The sequence below is a fragment of the Pinus tabuliformis genome, chromosome J, assembly GCF_031772625.1.
Source record: "Pinus tabuliformis cultivar Carrire ecotype Pingquan chromosome J, CPIR1, whole genome shotgun sequence".
Taxonomy (NCBI): domain Eukaryota; kingdom Viridiplantae; phylum Streptophyta; class Pinopsida; order Pinales; family Pinaceae; genus Pinus; species Pinus tabuliformis.
This window is the reverse complement of record NC_142295.1, coordinates 95,039,247-95,065,477: the sequence shown is the minus strand read 5'-3', so window position 1 is coordinate 95,065,477 and position 26,231 is coordinate 95,039,247. Positions and strand designations below refer to the sequence as shown.

At 37.4% G+C, this 26,231-nt stretch overlaps 1 protein-coding gene across 3 annotated transcripts in view; it reads left to right on the top strand.

Moving 5' to 3' along the window:
- The window catches only part of CHR4 (chromatin remodeling 4), a 349,593-nt gene that overhangs the window by 157,346 nt on the left and 166,016 nt on the right, over positions 1-26,231 (top strand). For all 3 annotated transcript variants that reach the window (XM_089377269.1, XM_089377268.1, XM_089377270.1), the window contains 2 exons: positions 4,658-4,759; positions 4,887-5,999. In XM_089377269.1, the coding sequence (XP_089233395.1) occupies positions 4,658-4,759; positions 4,887-5,999 (1,215 nt within the window). The remainder of the gene's footprint in view (positions 1-4,657; positions 4,760-4,886; positions 6,000-26,231) is intronic.

The window sequence follows — 26,231 nt, the reverse complement described above, 5'->3', positions numbered from 1 at the left end:
TATCTAAGTTAATGTCGACAAGAAAAGATCTAAACTCGAAGGATCAAGACATACATAGCTATGCAACTAGTCCAAGAGAATAAATGACACAATTATGAATTGAAATGAATACATAAATAAAATATCTAGCTTAGAATGAGTGTGTCGAGTTGTGCTAGAACTAGAATCCAAGGTCAAAAGAGAAAGGAGAGGTGAAGAAGTCTTCTTATCCAAGTCCGCAAACATCATGAATGGGTTGATGCATTTAATTGTGCCGAGAGGTGCTCTACAACCTAGTATGGAAACAATGTTGTAAAACATTATATAATGTCTTATGTAATGTAATCTTATGTTGACTCAGTGAAATTTATTTAAAATAAAATAAAAATAAAATAAAATTAAAAGATAATAATTATATATAAGTTTGAGTTAGTCATTTGATGGGTTTAGCAATGGTGGTTTTACAAGCCCATGGTATTTGTTATGATGAAGCCTATTTTATTTAAAGGCTTGAGGAAATCCATTATGGAATGCAAGAATTCCAACTTCGATCCGTCTTAACTCTAGACTTGAGACCTCCCAGCACTTAGTAGATCTAGATTTAAGATGGATCTAGGCTAGTGAGAATGTTGGTTAGAGAGTACTCGAAAGGTGTCCCACCACTCTTTCAATGTATAGGGTGAAGACAACAAATTGGTGATTGGCCACTTGGTGGAGCATTGAGACTAGCACTCCAAACTTGGGTGTCTATCTCTGGGATTGGGCCCTCAAATAATCCCTCTACCTATTAGTTTTATGAATTATATCCTAGGGTTGGGGATGGGAGCACCTTAGAAATCTAATGCAAGAAAGGATGATTCCTCGAAGAGAGGTGCAATGGGGAAGACCTCTTCAATTAGGTCCCCAATAAATTCTGACTTTGGATGCTATTTGTTTCCCTAAACAAATCAAACACCATAAAAGAAAGAGGTGACCTTGAATTTTTTTGATGGGGTGGATCATGTAGGGTCTTTAATCTAAGTCTGAGATTCTCCCTAATGAAAAGAGCTAACACCCTTGATCTGGATACTAAATGGACATAGAAAGGGGCCCACTTGAATCTCGGTAAAGATGATGATAGCTCCCCTTGATCTTGTAGGAAATTGGGCATTTGGAGATGGAGGGATTCTCTGATTTCATCTTTTATGGGTGGCACAAATGACAAATCTTATTGGCGTAAGGGATGTGGTGCTTGGGCTTGACCCAAAATCAAGGAGACAAAATATAAGATACAACAATTTATTAATGTCTAACATATGGCCACAAAACTAGGTCAATGAGATTGAAATAGTATGTATGGTGTAAAGACAATGTGGAATTTGAAAATTCGGAAACCCCGAATTCTGCTGCAGCAACTGATTAAGTTTCTTCTATTTGTTAAATAACTTGAACAAATTATTTACTGCATTCTACAGTAAATATCGAAACTAATACACTGCAGCCTTCATAAATACAATACTGCGGAAGAAAAATATTGCTGGGAGAATAGAATCACACACACATAAATAACATTATTATTTTTGGACCAATGTCCCCGGAAAATCCCAACTTGGGAAAACCGGTGCAGCATCTGAGGGTTTTATTTATTATGAGTAGTAAATCTGAGTACAAATCTATGGAAGCTCAAGCATTTCCTTTCCATACAGAGAAATAATTGATAGGAGATCTAGTGAGAAAAATCGCACTCCCACCGGTGATTTGACACTAACCTTGGCTCAAGATGTGTTGCCCCTCACTACCTCTGAGATGCCTCTGCGTCAGCCTATGCAGATTTGCGTCCCACAACTCGGACCAACATCTCTCTCGCTAATTGATGAATAGCTATCTGGAAAATTGATCCTTCGGCCTCCGGGCTCCCACTCCGACTTTCGGCACTGAATTTCGACTTCTCGTCAGCGAAATAAGGATCTCCCTCTGAAGCTTTGCACTGCCTGTCTGCTCTGTGTTGCCTCTCTGTGGCACTCACTGCCTCTCTATTATGCACTCATCAGACTAGAGAAACTTTCTTCTGGTCTTAGTATCCCTGCCCCTCTTTCACTGCTTCGACTTCACTGAATCACCTTCGGCAACTGACTGCTGCTACTCTGGAGTTCGATTTCCCAACAAAATCGAATTTCTTGTCTTACAAGTGTGTTCTCCAACCCCCATCGAATTTTTTCTTATAATCTCTCGTTGAGACATCAACGACCAAGATTAAAACATAATCAATGGCTAAGATTAACTAGAACTCGATCCATGTCTTCTTCTAGTCCCATTAAAAAAAGATTAATTATTTTAATTAAGTCGTCTCTAGGTGGAATTTCTAGAAACGATTTCTGGGTTTTGGGGAATACATGTATTCTAGCCTCTCCACAAAGTTTCATGGTTAGAACACATCCGATGCTACAAAAATCAACATGGATTTCGACTTTTCCTCAACAAAATAAGGATCTCCCTCTAAAGCTCTGCGCTACCTGTCTGCTCTGCGCTGCCTCTTTGCTATGCACTCACCGGACTGGAGAAACTTCCTTCCGTTCTTACTATCCTTGCCACTCTTTCACTGCTTCGACTTCACTGAGTCACCTTCGGCAACTGATTGCTGCTACATTGGAGTTTGATTTCCCAGCAAAATCGAGTTCCATGTCTCACAAGTGTGTTCTCCAACCCCCATCAAATTTCTTCTTATAATCTCTCGTTGAGACATCAACGACCAAGATTAAAACATAATCGATGGCTAAGATTAACTAGAACTCGATCCATGTCTTCTTCTAGAAGATTCTCACCATGACTTAATTAATACCCCTTAATTAATAAGTTCTCCTAAGTTTGGACTTAGGTCCCATTAAAAAAAGGTTAATAATTTTAATTAAGTTGTCTCTAGGTGGAATTTCCAGAAATGATTTCTGGTTTTGGAGAATACATGTCTTCTAGCCTCTCCACAAAGTTTCGTGGTTAGAACACATCTGATGCTACAAAAATCAACATGGATGTGGGAATGCATATCCTAGATCATTATTGAAAGAAAAAAAGATATGAGCCTAATTTTTTGACTATAAAGCTAACTATATATTCAAGAAATGATGTTAAAGAAGGTGCAAGTGCAAGAGTGTCCTGGTGCTGGAACATAGCGAAGATGATGAAGCTTTGTTTGATCAGGAGGGTCCAATCACTATGTTGTCCTTTGATCCATGTCTTTTTCATGACTATCAAACCATCTAGGGTTCAATGTAGGGGCTAACTATGACCTCTTGTGAAGTAGATGATAGGCTTCTCGGTATTATAAAGATGAAGGGGATTACCAAAAGACCCACTCTAGTCTCTCCAAAAGGAGTTGTGGTACCTCAATACATGAAAACACTCCAAATATTCAAAGCTCGGAAGCAGTGCCTGATAATGCTTTATCAGCTTAGCCAGGGAACCCTCTTTTGGCAGTGAGAGCAAAGATAATGGTTAATGAGAGAGGAATATCCGTATACTGAAGCCTGGGTGACTGCATGGTCCTTAAGCGTCAAAAGACCTTTGTACACTGCAAAATCCTCAGCCTCATTATTTGTCGCAGCATGTATCTCTAAGTGATTTTATCTTCTATTTTCCCATTGGGATCAAGGACTATCCCTCCCTCTCCTGCCACCTCAGAAATGCCAGTAATTTAGTGGATAGTTCGTTCTTTACTTTTTCAAAGTTACAGTATCTGCTGTAGAAATAGTCATTAGCATACTTTTCTTTTCAATTTTCTTAACTGTTTTCTGTTTGGCACTGTTTATGATTTTTATGGTCCTAGTTTTTCTTTTTTCTCAAAATGTCTTATATTACACTAGAAAATTTACAAAATAGCTGAAAACAAAACAAAAATGGAAGAGTAAATACAATGGAGACTCATCTCCTCTTCCTGAGAACAATTGGGGCAGCAATAAACTCAAGTGAGTTACAAAACTGAATTCTTTTGCATTCTTACAGAGGATTGCATACATACGGCATACCTCATTGGGACAAAGGTCCAAATTGTAATTAAAGATGAAATCCAAAGACAGTCCCAAATGCCTGAAAAGTGGGGTAAACCAGGGACCCTGACTCATCAAGAAGAGCCGCTTGCCAATGAAGCTGTCCTTGAAGCAGAATGTTGGCCCTGCACCCAGCACCAGCATGCTCTAGCAAGACTACACTCCCATATTTTGTTGTCTGTATGTTATTATACATTTGTTTAACTTCAATCCTTGTTAGTTTGCTTATAAAAGGGAGGGATAAAGTCCTGTCCTTCAAGATGTGATGGTGTTCTCTTATTTATTTTTCTGTAATTCATCTTTCCTTGTCCTACTAATAGCTGGTCAGCTCTCATATTTCGTTTTCATTGTAGGAATCTCAATGTTGTCATTATTATGCCTTATACATTCTACACTTTTTGGAAGCTAATTATAGTACTCAAAGAGGTTTTCGTTTATAGGTATGCATGGAATGTGTATTTCACTATTATGACGATCATGATTAATAATGTACTATTTTATCATTATATATGAAATTGAATCTTATGTATTATCATAAAGATTCTCAACCTTATTGATGGTTTGGTGAATCTCTGGGTACTAAATGCAAGTACAGTGAAAATATGTAATGCTGATTATTGTTTCTGCTTTCTAAAGTCATCATCCTTATAATTTTTCAGTACTATTTTGAATGCGTCGTTTGTGATGTTGGTGGAAACCTGCTTTGTTGTGATCGTTGCCCTCGAACTTACCATCTTCAGTGTCTGGATCCACCCCTTAAGGTATGCGTGTGAATGAATATTTCTGCAGAAATTTAGTCTGTTCCAGGTTTGATAAATCTTGTGGATGACATCTCAAGAGTTTGCTCAAATAACTAATTAAATGAGCTTGTTCTTTTTGTCATCAAAGCGTACTCCACCGGGAAAATGGCACTGCCCTGTTTGTCGAGAGCATATGGAATCTCCAAAGGTTTCAGTTCAGTTGACACCAGAATCAAGGCGGTCAAGGGCAAATAAATCCACTGAAGGCTTGAAGTTGGAACCAATGGCACTGCGGTCTCATAGAGTTCAACAAACTGAAGAGAACTCAGCTTCTGGCAAAAAAAGTAGAGTTCAACCAGCTCAAGAGAACACAACTTCTGGCAAGAAAAGTAGAGTTCAACCAACTGAAGAGAACTCAACTTCTGGCAAGAAAAGTAGAGTTCAACCAACTGAAGAGAACTCAACTTCTGGCAATAAAGTTAGAGTTCAACCAACTGAAGAGAACTCAACTTCTGGCAAGAAAGTTCAACCAACTGAAGAGAACTCAACTTCTGGCAAGAAAGTTAGAGTTCAACAAACTGAAGAGAACTCAACTTCTGGCAAGAAAGTTAGAGTTCAACCAACTGAAGAGAACTCAACTTCTGGCAAGAAAGTTAGAGTTCAACCAACTGAAGAGAACTCAACTTCTGGCAAGAAAGTTCAACCAACTGAAGATAACTCAACTTCTGGCAAGAAAGTTCAACCAACTGAAGATAACTCAACTTCTGGCAAGAAAGTTCAACCAACTGAAGAGAACTCAACTTCTGGCAAGAAAGTTAGAGTTAAACCAACTGAAGAGAACTCAACTTCTGGCAAGAAAAGTAGAGTCCAACCAACTGAGGAGAACTCAACTTCTGGCAAGAAAAGTAGAGCCCAACCAACTGAAGAGAACTCAACTTCTGGCAAGAAAAGTGGTTCTTTATGCAAGGGGGTGCTTGGTGAAAAGTCAAGGAAAAGGAAAGATAGGAAAAATGAGAAAGATAAAGAGAAAGTCAAATTAGAGAAAGATAAAGCTGAGAAAGATAAAGATAAGAAAGATGTTTCCAAAAAGACAAAGTCTGTAGATGAAAAAATTAGTATTGCAACTCACAGTACTGAAGGAGATAACAAAGAACACTGCGGGAAATGCACGCAGGAAGATCAGGAAGATCAAGAGCCAGCAACTGTTCTTACAAGGGAAGATGCTCTTAAAATCCCACAGCCAGTTGAGGGAGAAAACAAGGTATGCTATTAAATTATGTAAGACTAGTCCAAAAGGCAGTTTGAATTTTCTCCAATTTTTTTGTTGAACTTAAATGAATTATTTTATGCAAAACAAGCATCAAACTAGACTGTGTGCACTGTCTATTGATGCTTTTTTAATCCCACATGCCCTTATAAGTTCATAACTCTTGAAACTTTGCTTGTCTAATTATTTTCCCAGTAAAATCTAAGACTTTGCAGTATGGTGATTTATCGTAATGTTATCAACATTATGATGTGAAAGCCTTTCTAAGAATTGTATTTGTAAGTTATTTGTTCATAGGATACACAGTCATAATGAGAAAGTGCAGATGACTGGTAAAGTCCATTATAATATGTAGGACTGGCCATGTTGACAATTACTTAGCTTCATAGCAATGTTTTTGTTATGGAAAATAATGAAATGAAGAATAATTTGTGTTCAAGGTCATGAATTATTGGAGCTGTTATTACAAGTTGTGAAGATCATCATATAAATAGACAAAAGATGTCAGTTCTCAAGCATCTCTATTTACAATGGCAAATCCCATTTATAATTAAAGCTGTACCAACAGAACTTTGTTTATTTCTGACAGGAATTAATGTTTCAGTGTTTGAGAATAGTAGCAGTTGTTAGTATAAACATAAAAACTACTTGCAGGGAGTTTAATTAATTTACTTGGGAGAAAGAAAGAAAGCAAGACAGAAATAAACAAATTGAATTATATTAATGTTCACGAGTGACTAAAATAGTTCAATGGGACTAGGAAGATAAAATAAGATATTTCAATCAATGTCCATGAATAACCAAAAAGCTAGGTCAGTGTGACTTAAAAGTACAATCAGTGCCCAGTGGCGACAACCACCATTGACAACAACAATAAGGAGTTCATAGAGAATCTGAGAACCCATGCTTAGAAAACTTTATGTTAGTTGTTGCATTGGCAGTTAGCAATATAGATGCATTTAAAAATTAAACTAATGTTGACCATAAGATTAGAGCATTAGAGCCAATGTTTTTGTTATATTTCAATGCCGTCCACATTTGTTTTTCATACGGGGATTCGTCAGTATGCCTTGATTGCTAGTCAAAGTCCACATGTTTGGTATTGCCTTGAACAAATGTCTGAGAGGAGAAGAATCCATATATTGGTTTTGTATCAGTTACTCCTGTCTCTCCATCTGACAAGCTTCATTGGATGGAGAATACATGTTGTAAGTACTACCATATTAGCTAGTATGGAGAACCACATTGCCCATGAAGACTAGTTTCTACGTTATCTATCCAGGGCGTATATCATATGTTAAAGTGTTGCAATTGCAATACTATGACACATTTTTTCTATTTACATAATCAGTTTCTACTCAAACGAATCATATGAATGCAATTTACAAATGAATCTGAACTCTGCAAAATTTACTGGACTAGTTTGGTGTTTTGATGATAGTATATTTTGCATCTGAATTGGGGTTTTACGGCCTTGCTGAAAAGTCATGTTATAGTGCTTTTTATGATCTTTAAGATGCCAAAGTGCTAAACCCATTGGGATAAGCCCCTGGATGTGAGCTTATTAAGCAAATGTATATGAAGCTCGAGAGCCTGTTTTCTCAGCCTCCTTTTCAGAATAAAAAGGACAAGCATTTTATCTTTGTTTACCTGAGGAGAATAAAGAAAATTGTTGAGATTAATTTCTCCAGTGATCGTTGATGTCCTTTCTACTTGTCATTGTTCCATTTTTGCACTTATGTTATACTTCTTCTAGCTCTATTCTTAAACGATTGTGTTTGATAGAGTATAGGAGCTGCTTTCACATTCCCATTATGTACTGAAGGCTGACATTGCTTGTACTTTTGAGTTTGATTGACCAACTTATTGTGGTCATGCCTAAGTTGCAAGAAATGTGTAGTATAGGGCTGTACCATGCATGTTTCTGTACATAAACACATAAACATTTGTTATGCCCTGAAGCATGTTTCCAGTCATACAAATGCATTTTGCACTGCCAGAAACGTGTTTCCAGGCCATACCAGCATAAATATGACATGTTTCCAAAAGGGTTTCTGATATTTTTTTCACTACGTTGGATGAAAAAAACTGGCAAATAATGGTATTGTTAAATTTCTTAATCTAGAAGCTGACATTTCCTTATCAATGACGCTGCCCTCATCAATGAGCCTTGTTGTCGCCCGGATTGTACAAGTAGCGTGACAATGCTCAGGACGGGGGCTGTCACTTTGATCTCCACCCACTTTGTTCTTGCTATTTCCCAATAGTAGGCTATGGGGGATAGTCCCTATGGAATGAAGTGAAGGAAAACAAGTTTAGAATCAACTTACTTGGGAGACATAGATAAGTGGCCAAGCCACTTGGTTGAAATTAAGCAAGATTATTCATTAAATTATATTTTCTCTTATGAGACTAGTGTGTTAATGAAGTCACAAATTCTTGCTTCTTATGAATTAGAACCAAGCGACCGGATGGACACCAACTGCTTGAATGGTTGACTAACCTATATGATATGCAAATTCTAGGACCTATGAGAGATGCAATGATCTTCGTAAATTTTAGTTAAATGCCTAGTTTAAGTGTAACCTTCCTTTAACTATTTTGAAGCTGTGCTCCAAGGTAGGTTGTGGGAAGGAGGCTAACAGGAAGCAGGCTAGGGCCTAATTAACAATACCTTTTGTTAAGCTTGTATCACCAAATGCCTCTGGCGCTGCATAGATTGTGGCTCTGACGGCTGCAAGGTCAATGTGTTAACCACTGAAGAGTTGCCGAGGTCCCTCAAGCTAGATAATAAGGGTTGTCCTGTGTCTCTATCAACCTAGCTTAAGCTAGGAGGTAAATTATTAATGCAAATCTAGATCTAGTATGCTTATGCAAGAGATTATGGGTGATATTTATCTTGAGTTAAGGTTTTTTGAAGTTGTTTAAGTACTTCATTAGAACCATTTTAAAAGTATTTAACAATAATGAATTGCAATCTTAGACAAGATAAAATGCTTAGAGATGCAAGTTTAAATTTCAACAATATTCCAGAAGATACCAAGTAACCCAAGATGCCAAATGCTAAAAATAGTCAATCAAGATGCTGACAATTTATACCAGCAATACTACTTCAGAAAAATGAGATCTTATCAATGTTGTAACAACAATTCATAAACCACTTCAAATGATGAAACTTGCCCAACACATAAAATAATGAAATTCTAATGACCCACAAATGTAATTCAATATTTTTGAGAGGAGTTTTCAGCGGAACTCACATCATAATTCGTTTGTCGACGCGCTTTGAACCAACCAGTGCGGTTCATCGTCAGGACAAGTTGAAGAACTAGATCATAGCTTCAGTATAAATAGAGAGAGCAGGTTATCTAGCGGCTAACCTGCTCTCTCTATTTATATTGCAGCTATGATCTGGTTCTTCAACTTGTCCTGACAATGAACCGCACTGGTTGGTTTGAAACGTGTTGACAAACGAATTATGATGTGATTTCCGCCAAAAACTCCTCTCAAAAATATTGATATGGATCACAGAAGCCTAAATTTAACAAATGTAATTCAACTTGTTTAGATCACTTTAAGATGATGTATTTAGCAAAATTTCAGATCTGATTTCTTGATTTACAATAGTAAGTAAAGACAGATCAACAAAATAAAACTGCCAAAAATAGATGGGTTATATGCCCAAAAATAGCAAAATGCACTAGAACTTGAAAATTTCAATTTTAGGGCTTTTAGAGAGTTTGACTCAACAATTTTAAGAACTGTTATGTTTCTTACAACAGTGAGTTAACCACAAATCAACAAACTAATCAGAGCAAAAATAGATTCTTAGTATTTCCAAAAACATAAAAATTTTCTGGAAATTAAAAATTTCTGTTTTTCGCCCGTGTTAAGTATTTGATTAAGAAATTTCAGTTCTACAGAGAATTTCAGTTATGCAGAAAAATCCAGCAAGCTTAAATGTTAGATCTAGGCCAAAACTCAAATACCCAAGAGGCCAAAATTTGTGAAAATGAAGATTTTGCAATTTTAAATGACTTTGACCATTTAGTTTGTGATTTTAGGGCCTAATTATTAGTAATTTGCTTGCTGTAATAAAACTGCAGAAAACAAGGGTTTAGAGGTCAAATCCTAGGCCCAAGGCCTTGAAGATCCCATCGTTGAAAATTTGGGATCACGTTGCCGCTTGCAAAATATGAATTTTGAGACCTTAATCCTGCAAAACTGCCAAGTATTTAGCTTTAAAACTTCAACTTAGGGTTTTAGGTCAATTTTGGGGCAAAAGAGGCCAATAATTGGAGAACAAGGCTAAAGGAGGCAAATTTGCGGGGATAAATGGGCTAGGATGATAGATCGGGGCACAAGGATGAAGAATATGGCCTCAAAGGGCCAACGCTATGCCTAATGAGGCTAGCGTTTGGGAAAGAGAGGGTATGGAGGCCTAGGGAAAGGCCTATGGCCTAGGGCCTAAATGCCAAGGAAAGGGAGCTGCAAGTCCTTAGAGGAACTTGTTCAATTTAGGCTTAGAACTTGTTCAAAAGGAGGTTTGTCGTCTAGGCAACTTGTACCCAACTCAGAATAGATTGCGGCCTCCACAAGGACTGTAACTTGGTCTCCAACTAGGACAAAAACTTGGCCTCAAGTAAGTCCAACTGATCCAGGAGGATCTCGTCAGATCAGTTACATAGGTTCAGTGTCGTCGTCAGCGATTCAGTCCGGTGTCGTTCAATTTCGACAATGTTGTTTATGGTTCAGGTTGTTCAGGTGATGTCAATGGTTTTCATGGTGATCTGGTTTTGTACCTGGCTGTCGACATGTGGTTCTCGTCAGTTCCGCTAGGATTTGGTCGTTGACATGTGTTAGTTGTCGGCCTTGCAGGATTTGGGTTGTTGACATGTGGTTGTCATCCATTTGGTAGGATTTGGTTGTCAATAGGTTGTCGTCATGCGATGTTGCTAATGTCGCTTTGTGACATTAGGTGGTAAATGGGTTATGTTAAAATCCTAATGTAAAACCTAAGCTTCAAACCCTAATACATTAATCCTAAACCTAGAACCTAATGCAAACATTCAAAATGCATTAAAAAAAACATTAAAACCTATGCTAAAAGACCTAAACCCTAAGTCCTATACCTATCAGACCATATTACAGTACAAACTATGTATTAAAATTTTAAAAATACATAAGACCTATGTTTCAACCCTCTCGGCCTATACAAACATTACAAATATTACAAATAAACCATAACAGTCACAAAACCACGGGCCTAAACCGCGCAGGGACCATAGTTCATATGAACAGTGGAAATGACAGAACCATAACCGCAGTCCCATATCGTGGGAGTTAACTACTTGGAACATGCCTAACCGTAGTTGCATCGAACTGTGGTCATGTGAGCGGACATGTGACAAAGTCTAACCATCGGAAATAAACCACTGGGCGTGGAAACCGCGGAGGAGACCGCAGTGGAACCGACCAGCATGTGAACAGTCGGGAATAAGCCGCGACTGTTAGAAGACCGCAACCCTAGTCCAAACCGCTCGGAAGACCGCCACTGCAAGTTGTCACATGACGCAGTCTCCACGCAGTTACGGAACTGTCGGGTTTATCCACCAGGTGGTTGCCGGGGTATTGACTGCCCACTGGTCACATGTCAGACGGTTGTTTCTCCACGCCGTTAGCTGACTGTCGGGGGCTAATTATAACCTAAATTTATTTTCGGGTTTTGTTGTTAGTTTTTGTTCTAAACTAATGCGATGACCTTGTAAACCTTATCTCAAGGTTTTCAAACATGGTTAGATCGAGGCCCAAGAACCCAAATTAGATCAAATTCATTCCTAAACTCGGTGGAGGGAGTTCGAATGCACCTGGTAGGTTTTAAAAAGGTAGTTTTGCTCATTGAAGTGAAGGGAGTGGTTTTGGGTTTTTGTATGCAGGTTCTGGAGGTTATAGTCGATTTTGTTTTCAGTGTAACAGGAGCATCCGGAGTCAAAATTGGGAACCGTGATAGGCGTTGGAAAGCTGGTTCAGAGAGCTATCTTTTGACAGTGACTAGAAGTGCCTGCGTGCACATTCAGCTTGGTCAATTTTCTGTGTAATCGACCTCCTCGGTTTCAATCCTAATAAAACAGTCGCCCATCTTGAAAGCGGACTTGGAGACGTAGTCCATCAAGGACGAACTCCGTAATCAATCTTGTTGTCTGGTATCACTGTGTTTTTGCTGTTTTCACTTCTGTTTTGCATCTTACTTATGTTTTATCAACTGTCTTAAAATCTTCTTCTTGAGCAGTTCTCACGATTTTTTGCACTTTCAGTTAACATTCAATTCATTAATGGCATAATCAATTCTACATCAGTTTTAACATATGATCAATTCAGATCACCAACAGAACTCAGTCCAACAACTCTTGAACTGGACCTCCCTAACAGGAAAACTTGGCCTTAACATGCCTCAAACAGAACAAAAAACCCTTCCCAAGAATTATACCAAAATACCTTACTCAAAAAGCTTCTTCAACTATGCTTCACTTCACTTCTTGCTGGTTCATGAGGTATGAACATCAGCCCTACTCCTTTGCTCTCTAAAAACGGATCTGAATTGCTTGAGCGGTGGCTAGAAATGCTCTTTCCGATGCCTATTTATAGTGCATTTGGGGTCTAGACTGGGTAGACTTGTCCATTTGTTGGGCCGACTTGTTCACTAGCTGGGTTGACTTTGTGGAACTGTTAGAATGTATAATGAATATTGAAAAAAATTATTTCTCCTCAACCATGAGGAGTTAGAGGGAGTGCCGTATACCATTGGAAAGGTCTCGGAATAAGCTTTCCATCCATATATATTATGCTCTCATTTGAATAGGTAATTAGAGTAAAAATGCATTCAAAGATATGGTATTTAAATGGGGCTTCAAAAATTCAAAAACAATATTTCCAAAAGGCATGCCATATGTTGTTGGAAAGGTCTCGAAATATGCTATTTGACTATGTAACTTTCTCCTTCATTTGAAAAACCTTTGACATCTATCACAACTATTTTCAACAATCTCCCCCTTTGTTATTGATGACAATACTTTGATAACTTCTTCTTCCGGCAACTGGTATCCTTGTTTATAATCTCTCCATACTTTTCGTCAACTGCTCCCCTTGTCTGGATTCTCTCCCCTTTTGACATTGATAGCAAAGGGTACTCCCCTTGAGTTTGTGATTTCTTTACTGAGATAAAGGAGAGATTAGTCCAAACTTTTGCTTGAGATATTCAAAGGTTTCTTTGGGTAGAGGTTTGGTAAAGATGTCAACAATCTATCTTTGGTGCCAATATATTCCATCTTGACATTCTACTATGTCGGAAAATGTAACTAGTTTCGGTCTTCATAATTGTTATTGTACTCATGTCATTATGTATATCTTATGTTACAAGAAAAAGAAGAAAGAAAAATATTATTTCAAGCATAGGTTTCATGCTCTATTTTGATGGTCATCTAGGTCAAGCATGCTCTTCATGCTTCTAGGGTTTTTCATGTCAAAAGAATATTATTCTTAAGTCGAATCATTTGTATAAGATCCTATTGGGCAATTTGTAACAAGTAAAAGATATTAACTATGAGTCTAGAAAGTTCTACAAGCCTCCTAGCACAAGTCGAAGCCTAAAAGAAGTCTGGCCTAGAAGAGGCTATTCGACCACTTGGAAAGGCTATATATACAAGTAGCATTGACCTCCATCACCAATTCGATCTTTTAAGAATCAAGTTCGGTCTGAAGCTAGAAGCAAGAAGAAAGAAAGAGCAAAGTTCTAGGAAGTAATGAGAAATCAAGAAGAAGAAGGAAACTTTGTTTTTGGGCCGTACTATCTCACACGTGCGAATGTTAGGGTTTCTATAGCTTCAGGGAAGGCCCATAATTGTAGGTCCATAATTCAAGCTGCAGGAGAGTTGAATACTTTGATTTGATCCATTTTGACTTTGGAGACCTTGGCTTGTTTGAAGGGAGACTTCTTGAAGAGTTGACACGCGCCATAATTAGGGTTTTTGCAACTACTGCAGGGCCAAAGATTGCAGGTCGAAGCTGGGGGCCAAAGATTGCAAGTCGAAGCTGGGGGCCAAAGATTGCGGGTCAAAGCTGGGGGCTGAAGTTGAAACTGGAAGCTAGTTGAAGTAGGATTGACCCTTGTTGACTTGGTTGATCTTTGACCTAATTGGAGAGGTTTCGTGGAGGGTTAACTTGGTGCTTGGAGGAGAACTTGGTTTGGGATTTGGGTGTTTGTTTTCTCCTTTGAAGCATATTCTATAGGAAAAGAAGAGATTTTCTGGGTTTTCCCCTTGGAGGGATTTTGCCCTGGCCTAGAGCCTATATTTTGTGTCCATTGTCTTTATTGTTTTTGCACTTGATAATTGTGTGAGGAAAAGATCTAATTAATAAACATAAGAAGATAATTAAAGTTCACAAACAATTATTAAGGTCAAGGAGAATTTGAATTAATAGCTTCCCTATTGCATTCTCCAACATGGTATCAGAGCTAAGGTGAACAAGAGAAGGCAACTAGAAGATCATCTTGAAGGATTTGTTTGTTAAGGGGAATCATTTGCTAAGGACACAAGGAAAGGCAAAAATAAGACCTCATCATCTTAGAAGGATCAAGTTCTTATTGAAGATTTTCTAGTGCATCATCTTGAAGAAGAGGAAGCATCAAGGAATCTTGGGATCATCATTCACTCTTTGAAGCTATTCAAAGACACCATTGTTGAAGGCATCCTAGAAGTCATCATTCTAGGGCATCTTTGAAGTCTCTTTGGAGGTCTTGAAAACATCAAGATAGTTGGAGACATCATCAAAAGGAAGGACTCTTGGTTGACAAGTAAGTATCATATTGTTTTCTATGTCTCAATCTACAGATCATATGGCTACATTTTGTAAGGAAAACAACAAGCTCGTTGGATCAACAAACTTCCTTGCATGGAAGAAGAGGATTGACTTAACACTCATAGAAAATGAAGTCATGGAATATGTCCTTGGTGAAGTAGTTGTACCAGACAAGGAGAAGACTCAAGAGTTAGAAAAATACAAGAAGGGAGAAGTAAGGGCACAAATAATCATTGTTGAATCTATAAAAGATCATCTTGTTCCCTTTGTTGTTGATTTGAAGAGACCCAAGGCCATGTATAATAAGTTGGTAAAGTTGTACTCTATAAGTACATTAGGTCAAAATATTTCCTTGAAGAATCAACTATATAGAATAAGGAAGTTAAAGGATGAAGACATTGCCATTTATCTCATGAAGATCTCACAAATAAGGGTTCAATTGCAAGGGCTTGGTGAAATTGTTTCTAACTCTGAAATGGCCATTTGTGTATTAAATGCTTTGCCACCTGATTGGAGCAGTTTTGCAAGTAGTATCTACTCTAAGAAGGATACTACACCGTTTGATGAGTTATGGGCTCAATGTATCTTGGAAGAACATAGGATCAAGGCAAAGGTTGACACCGAATCAAATGAAAGGTTTCAAGCCTTTATTGCAAGGACCAAGAAGATGAAGTAAGGGAAGAAGGGTAAACAACAAAAGCAAAAAAAAGGAGTGAAGCTCACATAGCTGAAGAAAAAGGAAAACTTGAGAAGAAGCTGAGAGGAGAAGATCCCAAGGATCTTTACTATTGAAGGAAGCTCCATATCTATTAGGTTCTTTATGAAATTTGTTTCTTTTATTAGGTAGAAAGTAGAGTAGTATGCATTGTTGCATTCTCTAGAAGAAGTCTTACTTTCTGTAAAAGCATGGCATGATAAACAGAAGCATATGATAGTAGAGAAATTAAAATCTACTTGATTAATTGCTTTGGGAAAGATCATCTAGTTTAAAAAGAATGAGAAGATTGGAACCATATTGCATATTATTGTTCATCCAAGCATTTTCTAACATTATGTTAGAGGTAGTCATTTTGCAAAGAGGGATCATAAAGATCCTATAAGAACCATCATTTTGAAAGGTTCTTGGAAAGAGCATTATGACATGACTAGTATATATTCCATCTAGTATGGAAACAATACTTCTGAAGGATGAAGGAATGCAAATGGTCAAATTGTAGTGTGAAGGGCATAATGAAAGTCTTTCTACTCTTGGGAAAAAGAACCTATCTTTGACAAGTACAAGAAGCAAGCTCGTTCAACAATGGCTAGATGATTGAATGGAATCCAAGGTATGCATATTTTAAGTAACTCTTCTCTAGGGTAAGGTTCATATCTACAAGCTTGCAGAAAAATTTGAATATAAAAGTGTGCTCAATAAGTCTTCCTTATGGCTGCATGATGCTCGAAAGAAGAAATTTGATATGCTTTGAAATAGATGGAGATCACGACTCTATCAGAAGATTGCATGACATAAATATGACAATATTGATCAACATCAAGTGTAGTCTCCGGAGAAAAGGAAGGGAGTTAACAATGACAACTCTAAGGAAGATGCTATAGCTTGCTAATCAAGTTTGATCCATGGAAACTCAAATTAAGATGAGTGCATGGAGAAGGATCCTTGTACAATATGGAGATGGATCATGTGAAAGGATGTTGATCTCGAAGGACTCAAGTAAGCTAATACTTTGATGAAAGGGTCATCATAAGGTAAGTCTAATATTAATATTTTGATATTGGTTATCTAGTTGACATATTGTTTTGCTACCTGAAAGAATGTTGCAGAAATGCATAATGGAAGTTGAGGTAAGATCATCTGTTGGTGTTGAACTCAATTCAAAGAACATATGGATTGGGTGAATGTTTTGATTATGTAGTCAAGATGTTTATATTATCTTCTTGGAATTGAAAGGTAGCAATGTAAGAAAATATCTTGATGTTCATCAATAAATATCACTTTCATGTTTAAGAGGGAGCTATGCCTAGCTTGAAGTTTGGTAAGGCTCCACATAATGCCTTCATTGATGATGTCTAGAGGAAAGTGATATGCAAGATTGATGGCCTGAATCCTGTCACAAGATTGAAGGGAAAAGATGGCTCTACAACATTCAAGAAGAAAGGAAACTCAATATGATGAGATACAAAGGAAAGAAGGAGCCTTGTAACTATCTCCATGAGGAACTGGTAGCTAATACACTTATGGAAACAAGCAAGAGAGCATGTGGTTATGACTTCCCAATTGAAGGAAGTGAAAGAATCTTTTCTATACTTTAGAGGGAGTATGAAGTCTCCTTAATATTTGTGAAGGAGCAAGGATCTATATTCTAAATCAATTGGGAATAGGGATCTCCTCTCTGGTTGAGACGGAGTGATGATAGACATCACATTTGTATTCTCTTTTTCATGTGTCATGCACTAGGCCAGGACTGATAACTGTACTTTTAAGTGAATTCCTTGGAGAGAGAATGGTGGATGGAGGATTGGATAAGCATATGTAATTTCCTTGAGAATGTGAAATTTCTTTAAATTGCAACAACTGGAATTTATTCTTCTAACTGATTAATTATGTAGTTTATTTGTTACAACAAATAACAAATAAATCACTGTTATGAATATAATATATAGAAAAATACTAAAAAATAATGTAAACAATAATAATCATAATTACGTATTAATTAACTGGTGATTAGTTAATGAAAAGTTATGTCTCTAAAGACATGGCCATTCGTGAAAGGTACCTGCCTAGGTATATATATAGGACCCTCAGTTGTAATCAAATCATCTCATGTCACATCAATTCTTTTATATAATATTCAATATACAATTACTTGCCCTACAATGGATGTCTTTGTCTTCGAAGTATTCTGAAGATTTCCACTGCGTATACAAACCTTGTTCGTTACATTGGTATTAGAGCTGTTTGATGCTTTGGCTGCTCAATCGCTGCACAGAGCTAGTCGGATCTGACCCTTGGCCAATGACTCTTGTCAACTTCATTACTATCGCAATCCAAGTGTCTCGCTAAACAAGTTCTTGGAGATTCTCTATATTGCCATCAAACCTTTGGCCATTAAGGAAAAAAAAGAAAAAGAAAAGGACTTTAAATATTAAAAAAAGAAGAAAAAAGGTAGAAGATATACAACTATTTAAAAAAAATAATTATATAAAAAAGTAAATAAATAAATAAATAAATAAAAAGTAAAAAAAAATTAATTAAAAGGAAATAATTAATAATTAAAAAAAAGAAGAGAGAGTATACAAAAAGGAACTATATTTATTTATTTATTTTTTATTTTTTTTAATTAAAAAGAAGAATTACCTTGCGTCATATGCTGCGTCATATCACCTGGTAGCAGACCGTGACCAACTGTGCCTGCAACCACCACTCTGCAACCCCACCCGCATAGCCGCGAGCTGACCGTACTCAATACCTTCCCTGCCCAACAACCGCCTTCCACGTTGCCGTGCCCATCACTATCACCCAACAGGCACATTACCAGCCCACCATACTTCTACTAACCACTCGATTGCATAGCTGCATCTACCATATACAACGATCGCCGTCATCGTCTGCCATTTCCATTTCCGTTGTCGCTCAACAACCATAGCCCAACCGTTTGAAGTTGTTGAAACTCTGCCCTCTGATAGTCTGCAACAAAACTATAACCCGCCAACCAAAACAATATTAGTCCATACGATGTTTCGATCCACTGTATGCTCAGTTGAAGATTGCAATAAGAGTGAACCAACAATAAAATTCTGTGGCAGAAGCGATAAGTTGAAAAGAACTTCTCTGTTACTATTTTAACCTAGAATCTCAACACTATTGCAGTTGAATCAACAGTCAATGGTTGCCATATTAACAAACACAAAGGTACAGTCTCACCCCTTCACAATATCTGTGGATCACATTTGATAAGCCTCTAGCATAAACGAATTCTTGTAATTATTTTGTAAATTTTGTATTCATAAGAGTGAAGGCTACATATCATAGAAAATAAGTGATTTGATAAGTTTTAATTATTAAGACTATGGAGTTGGAGATACCCACAAAAAGACAAAAGATAAGGAAATAAAAATAGAAAAGTAATAAAAAAAGTTAAAAGTTAATTGAAGGCTTAACCAATTTTATAAGATAAAGGCTATTCAAAATATTAAAAAAAAAGAAAAACAAAAAAAATCTTATATTCTGTAAGGTCCTATAAAAGGAAATTACAAAGAAAATAATATATAAAAAAAGGTTATAAAGTTTATACATTTGACTAAAAAAGATAAAGGAGAATTGTAAAGGGATTCAATACTAAGGTTTGAAGGATAAATTAAGTTTTGAAGGATCATAAGAAATAAAATAATAAATTAATTAGAAGGTTTACCATAAAACCCCAAGGTCGAGCAAAATGGAGACTAATTCGAACAAAGAAACTATGGATTCCATACATAACTCTACATTTTGGACCAGATATCCATTTTGTCGAACAAAAGATCAATATTTATCGATTTTTAAAATTCACACAATACTATGTCCAAAATGTCAAAGATTTTTTACTTTGGAAGAATATCAAGGTAATACCCAGACACAAATTAAAAGATTTAAAAAAGAAATCGAAAAACTTCAACAAAAGAACGGAGCATTAGAAAAGAGGTATAAAGATCTTGAAGACATGTTTTACAATAAGTCAAAAGAAAAGGACGAGAAAATTTTGTGCCTAAGGGACCATAATAAAAAATACTTGAACAGATCAACAAGTCCAAGGTTAAGAAGCAAAAATTAAAGCAAGAAAATGAAAGTTCTAATCAAGAATTTAAAGAGAATCTATCGAAGAAGGAAGAAGAAAATTTGCACTTAAAAGATTTGAATCAAAGGCTATTAGAACAAATCAGAAACATAAAAGATAAAGAGAAGGATACTAAGGAGAAAGTCAACAATTCAGAAAATGACAAACTTTTACGTCTAATTAATCATAACCAAAACCTTATTACGCAAATAAAAAAGCTTAAAAGTAACAAGAAGTCACTAAATGACAAGTTAGAACAACTTCAAGAAGAAGTATTGAAGTCTCCAACTGTAACAGCGCAAGATGAAGATAAAGGAACAAACACTGATCCATTAAATATCACAACTCAAGAGGATGAGAAACCAATAGAAGTTAAAACATATTTAGAAGTTGCAGTTCAAATAATGGAATTTCCAAGTGATGATTCGGTAGTAAACTCAACAACAACAATCCCTGAAGTAAATCACGAAACTGCCGCACACATGAGAAGGGAAAATCCAACCATAAGAACTGCTTATCGACATCCAAATCACAAGAGAAAACAACTAAGTTAGTGTACACATTTGAACCATTTAGAACGAAAGCAACAAATTTATGTTCCAAGGAATACTGAAGTTTGCAGAATCCACTACTATGATAACAATCCATTACAAAATTCCAGTAATCAAAATATTCCACAGAAGATTAATATAGGATGGTCAGATCCATTGTCCATTGGACAATTTTGTTTATCACTCAGATTATCATATCGTTTTGTATCAACAAAGATAAAAGTACTGAGACGTGAAGATATTTGAAACGAGAAGAGAGATCAAGCCCTTTCATCAGTAAGCTTTGAGGACAAAGCTTTTTGAAGATGAAGGCAATGTTATGAATATAGTTCATAGAAAAATATTAAAAAATAATGTAAACAATAATAATCATAATTAAGGATTAATTAACTAGTGATTAGTCAATGAAAAGGCATGTCTCTAAAGATAGGCCATTCATGAAAGGGTACCTGCCTAGGTATAGATACAATGTACATGACCCTCAGTTGTAATCAAATAATCTCATCTCACATCAATTCTTTTATATAATATTCAATATACAATTACTTGCCCTACAATGGATATCTTTGCCTTAGAACTATTCTGAAGATTTCCGCTGCGTATACGAACCTTGTTCGTTATAATCACATTTCAATTCTTCACAATAAAATTATGTTGCTGAAAATAAACTAGAACCGACAAAAAATGATGCACATACACAAAAAAATGGCACCATTATTTTTGGACTAACATCCTTGGAATAACCCCGAAGGGAAAGCGAGTGCAACATACGAGGGTTTATTTTATTATGTAGTAGCAATAATTTGGATGTGTCACTAGCAATCCTCTGACAAATCTACTAGCTAAATAATTTGGAGATAAAACATATCCCTCTGCATCCAACTCGACCTCTTTCCTGCCACTTGCATTTCCCAGTAATTCACACTATTGGACTGGAAATGCGCACCTAACTGGAGAAAATTGTACAACTGTCTTGCCCCTTCTTGCCTTTGGATCTGCCTCGCTTGGCTCCCAGAATGCTAATTCGAGTTCCTGCACTGGCTATAGAGATCCCGTACTCGCACTTTTCTTGGCAACTAGCTACTCGCATTGGCTATGTGACCCTCTCTACAGAATTATTCGGTCTCCTTGCTACTGTTATTTTGCTACTAGGAATCACCATCAAAAAAATCCTTTGCTGTACCCTTAATCACTGTTGCTCTTTCTTCTAGCTTGAACTATTCTTCCTTGCTCGATCTATGTAATTGGATAGCTCGATTTGCTAGGGAACTCGCTTTCCCTCTTGTTCGATGTGTATTCGATGTATCTCTCTCCATCCCGATCGACCTGCTCTAATAATCTCTCACTAGATCACCAATGACTATGGTTAAATCGTCATCAACGACTAAGATCATCTCAAACTCAATCCGTGTGAGTTTCTAGAGCTTTCTCAACTTTCCTTAATTAAACCCCCTATTAATTAACTAGTTTTCTGAAGTTAGACTTAGGAAAAATTTAAATGATGATTAATTAATTTAATTAAGGCATTTCACAAGCTTATCTCGCGAAACCTTTTTTGGGTTTTGATGATCTTGTGTTCTTAGCCTTGGTGACACAAATTGAGACTTGAACACCTGTCCGATGCTACAAAAACTAACACTCCCTCTTAGCGGAGGTGTTTTCTCCCATAACGGCTTCCCTCACGTTGTTGATGTCTCACATCTGTAACATCCTATCACTGTCCAGCAACCTACTGCACATACTTTGATTCATTTGCTAACCCTGTAGCTGAACCACTTTGCATTTGCGCTGCTGCTGACATTGCACTGTGCCACCCTGCACTGTTGTCACTCTGCTTGCGCTGCATCTGATTTCATGTTGCTACTGCAGCTGCAACTACTGCAACTGAGAACGATTTGCTGATCCACTATGTCCCTATACTGGCTCTGCAATTGTCTCTTGAGTCTTTCACTACAACTAGTCTTTGGACTGTCTACTGAGTAACTATCTGCACCCTGACTAGTTTTGTGCCCCTCAAGTAACTAACTGCAACTTCTGATATTGATGCTCCTGCTAGTGAAAACTGTGGGCCCCTGTAGCAAGGGTAATGATCCATATGAAGAGTATACTACAATTACTGCTGCTCTTCCATGGACCCTGCCCAATCCCGCAACTCTGAAACACTATGCTCCTCCTGCATTTGGAGGTATAGTTGCTACTAATGCAAACTCCTCCAACCTGGAGGTTAACTCATCTATATCTGCTGAAGCTGTGGTTTGCTGCTCCCCCTTCTTGTCCTTCTTTTTCTTGGGACATTGAGTGTTGTAGTGACCAAACTCACCACACCTGAAGCATTTGATCTTTGACAAATCTTTCTTCTCCTTTTTGCCTCCCATTGAGCTTTGTCCTTGAATGGGACCCTTCTTCGCCTTCCCTTTACTAGCGAGGGCTACATTCTCATCCTCCTTTGCAACCTTCGGTCCTTTGCTACTGTTGCCGCTGGTAGTGCCCTAGAAAAGACTGAGCCTTAGGTCCTCCTATGTGAAATCACTCCAAAGATGTTCCCAATTAGGCATCCTGTCTCGTCCAATGATTCCTTGAACAAATGTGGCTTAATCTTTGATAAACCCATTTAGAGCAATTTGCACAAGTTTGCTGTCCTTCGGTTTCTCTTCTACAATTGTTAGCTCATCTCGAATTCCGGTGAGATATGGAGTTACGCCTTCACCCTTCATCATCTTTGTGGTCCTCAACTTCTCCTTGAGAACCATTTTCTGATTCTCAGATGGATCCTAGTATAACTTCACGACAGCATCCCACATTTCCTTTGCTGTATTCTTCTCTACAAGTGTGGAGCAATATGATCTCAAACTCCATCCAAGACCATCCTCTTTGCTTTGGCCATCTCCTTCCTATACTCATGGAACTGGATAAGGTTTGCTGGTACAACTATAATTGCTGTCACAAACTCCTTCAGGCCATGCTCATCCAACATGAATAGCATCCTAGCCTTCCAGATACCAAAGTTCGAGGTTCTGTCAAGTCTATCTTGATCTCTTAGACCTGTTGTGACCATTTCTGCGAAGCTCAAAAACTAGGAAATAATCAAGAATCTCTTCCCTTTCATGCTCAACCTCTTTTTGCTACTCACACTCCCATAAGAATGCGCGGATCCTTTATTGATTGCCTCCGGAATGATGAAGAATTTAACTAGTGTTGGTCTTCATAATTCTATTTGAAGAAAGAAAAGAAAGATTATTTATAAAAGAAATTTTTTATTGACTTATTGAAGCATGGGTTTCATGCTTGGGTCAATAGTCAATCTGTTAAAGCACCCATTGAGTGCTCTAGGATTTTTTTTTTTTTGTTGAGTCAAAGTCAAAATTATTATGTAAGAAACCCTTCTTGGGTTCATTAAAGAAATTTATTTTTGTCATGTCAAACCATCCATCCATCAAGTTGGCCTGAAGCTCTTCTAAATCTATTCCAACTTCACCTTCCACAAGTCGGCTTCTCCTATTATTCATGTTGGCTCAATATACAGACATAAACAACTATATATACCCAAGTGAACTCGATGTAATGGACAAGAATTCTAGGAATTTTGATAGATTACAAACAACGAAGTTAAGTGCATTGCAGGACAACGAAGTCTAGGTTATCAAGATGATTGAGATCATCCATATGTCAACGAAGTACTGATTGACTACAAAACTGAAGATCGAAGTACAAAAGTATCATATCACTGTAGGGCCGAAGTAGTAACTACAGAACTGAGAATCGAAGTACAGGACTGAGGTATCATATCACTACATGGCCGAAGTATTGAGTACAAGATTGATGTATCATATCACTGCAGGGCCAAAGTGTTAAACTGAGGTATCACATCATTACAGGATCGAAATGTTAAGTATTGGACTGAGGTTTGAGGACCGAAGTAGAAGAAGTCTACAGAATCAAAGTTCTCTATTATCACAGGAACTGAGGAAGCCGAGGCTACATAAAGAAGGACAAGCATCTTGATGAACTACTTGTCATTGAATTATAAAGAAATGGACTAGCAGATGTGTTGTTTCTGAACAAGGCTGACTTGATGGATGGAAGGTGTTCTTGGTCTAGGTAAATAGGGTCTTGGTCATCTCAACTTGATTTGAATCTATTGTTGGAAGAGTTTGACTGGGTTTTCCCCTTCCTAGGGTTTTTTCCTTGGCTGAGTGCCTACGTTTGCTGTTCATTGTGTTTTTGGCATTTATTTGATGATAAGAACATTAATATAATCGACATAGGACAAATGCAATATCACAAGTAAATGGCAAATCAGAGATATCAAATATACCATGGCTCTAATGAATTTTTCAACACATAAGTCCTCCGGTTTTCACATTGCCTGTTACCTCAACTGGACAACTCGCTCAACCTTCTGGAAGTCCTTTGGAATGTGACACATGGTCTACTGCTCCTAAAACTCGCATTGGCTGACTGGCAAAACACTGCTATGGCCTTTTGCTTTTGGAAATTATGGATCTCCTCTTGAAAATTGAATCTAGAAATCCTTCGAGAAATTAAGGAAATTCCTCTGTGTCCTTATCTCTTCCATTGAACGTTGATTTTCTATTGAAAAACTCTGCTGCAAACCGACTTCACCGAGATCTGCTTAGTGAATTGACTGATCTGCTCTCCAGAATTGCTTTCTGGCAACCACACTCTTGCAAATCTTAGCTTTTGAGGTTGATCAAATTTTCCTACGCCAGCAATTGGAAAATCAAACCCTATCTGCAAATCGCACTTCTTGGTGGCCTGTGCAGATCTGAGAAATTCTGTTTCAGATTTCCCTTTAAACCTGGAAAATTTTCTCCTTCTCATTATTGAGCCTCCGATCTCATCTTCAATGCTTTGATACCATGTGAAATTTCCTTAAATTGCAACAACTGGGGTTTATTCTTCTAACTAATTAATTATGTAGTTTATTTGTTATGACAAATAACAAATAAATCACACTGCAGTTCTTCACAATAAAATTACGTTGCGGAAAGTAAATTGGAATTGAGAAAAAATAGATGCACACTCAATACAAATGACACCATTATTTTTGGACTAATGTCCCTAGAAAACCCCGAAGGGAAAAGTAGTGTAGTAGATGAGGGTTTATTTTATTATGCAATAGTAAAAATCTGAGTATAGTAATCTGCATGCCGCACTGGCAATACTTCGGCAAATCTACTGGCTAAATAATTTGGAGATAAAATATCTCCCTCTGCAGCCAACTCAACCTCTCTCCTGCCACTCACAATTCCCAGTAATTCGCATTACTGCATTGGAAATGTGCATGACCTCGCTAGAGAAAATCGTATAGCCTGCGACTGACTTATATGAAGCGTCCTAGCCCTTCTTGCCTTTGGATCTGCTTTGCTTGGCTCCCAGAATGCTGATCCAAGTTCCTGCAGTTGCTATAGAGATCCTGCGATGGCACTTTTTTGGGCAATTGGCTACTCGCACTGGCTATGCTACCCTCTCTATAGAATTATTCGGCCTCCCTGCTATTGTTATTCTGCTGTTGGGAATCACCATCGAAAAACCCCTTTGTTTCAACCTCAATCATTGTTGCTCTTTCTTCTAGCTTAAACTATTCTTACTTGCTCAATCTTTGCAAATGGATAGCTCGATCTGCTAGGGAACTCGCTCTCCCTCTCCCTCGATGTGCCTTCGATGTATCTCCCTGCATCCCCATCGACCTACGACCATGATTAAATCGTCATCAACGGCTAATATCATCTCAAACTCAATCCATATGAGTTTCTAGAGCTTTCTCAATTTTCCTTAATTAATTCCTATTAATTAACCAATTTTTCCTAAGTTACAGTGAAGAAAAATTTAAATGATGATTAATTAATTTAGTTAAGGTGTTTCACAAGCTTATCTCATGAAACTTTTTTTGGGTTTTGAAGATCTCGTCTTAGCCTCTTTGACGCAAATCGAGACTAGAACACCTATTCGATGCTACAAAAACTAATAGAGGATAAAAAATC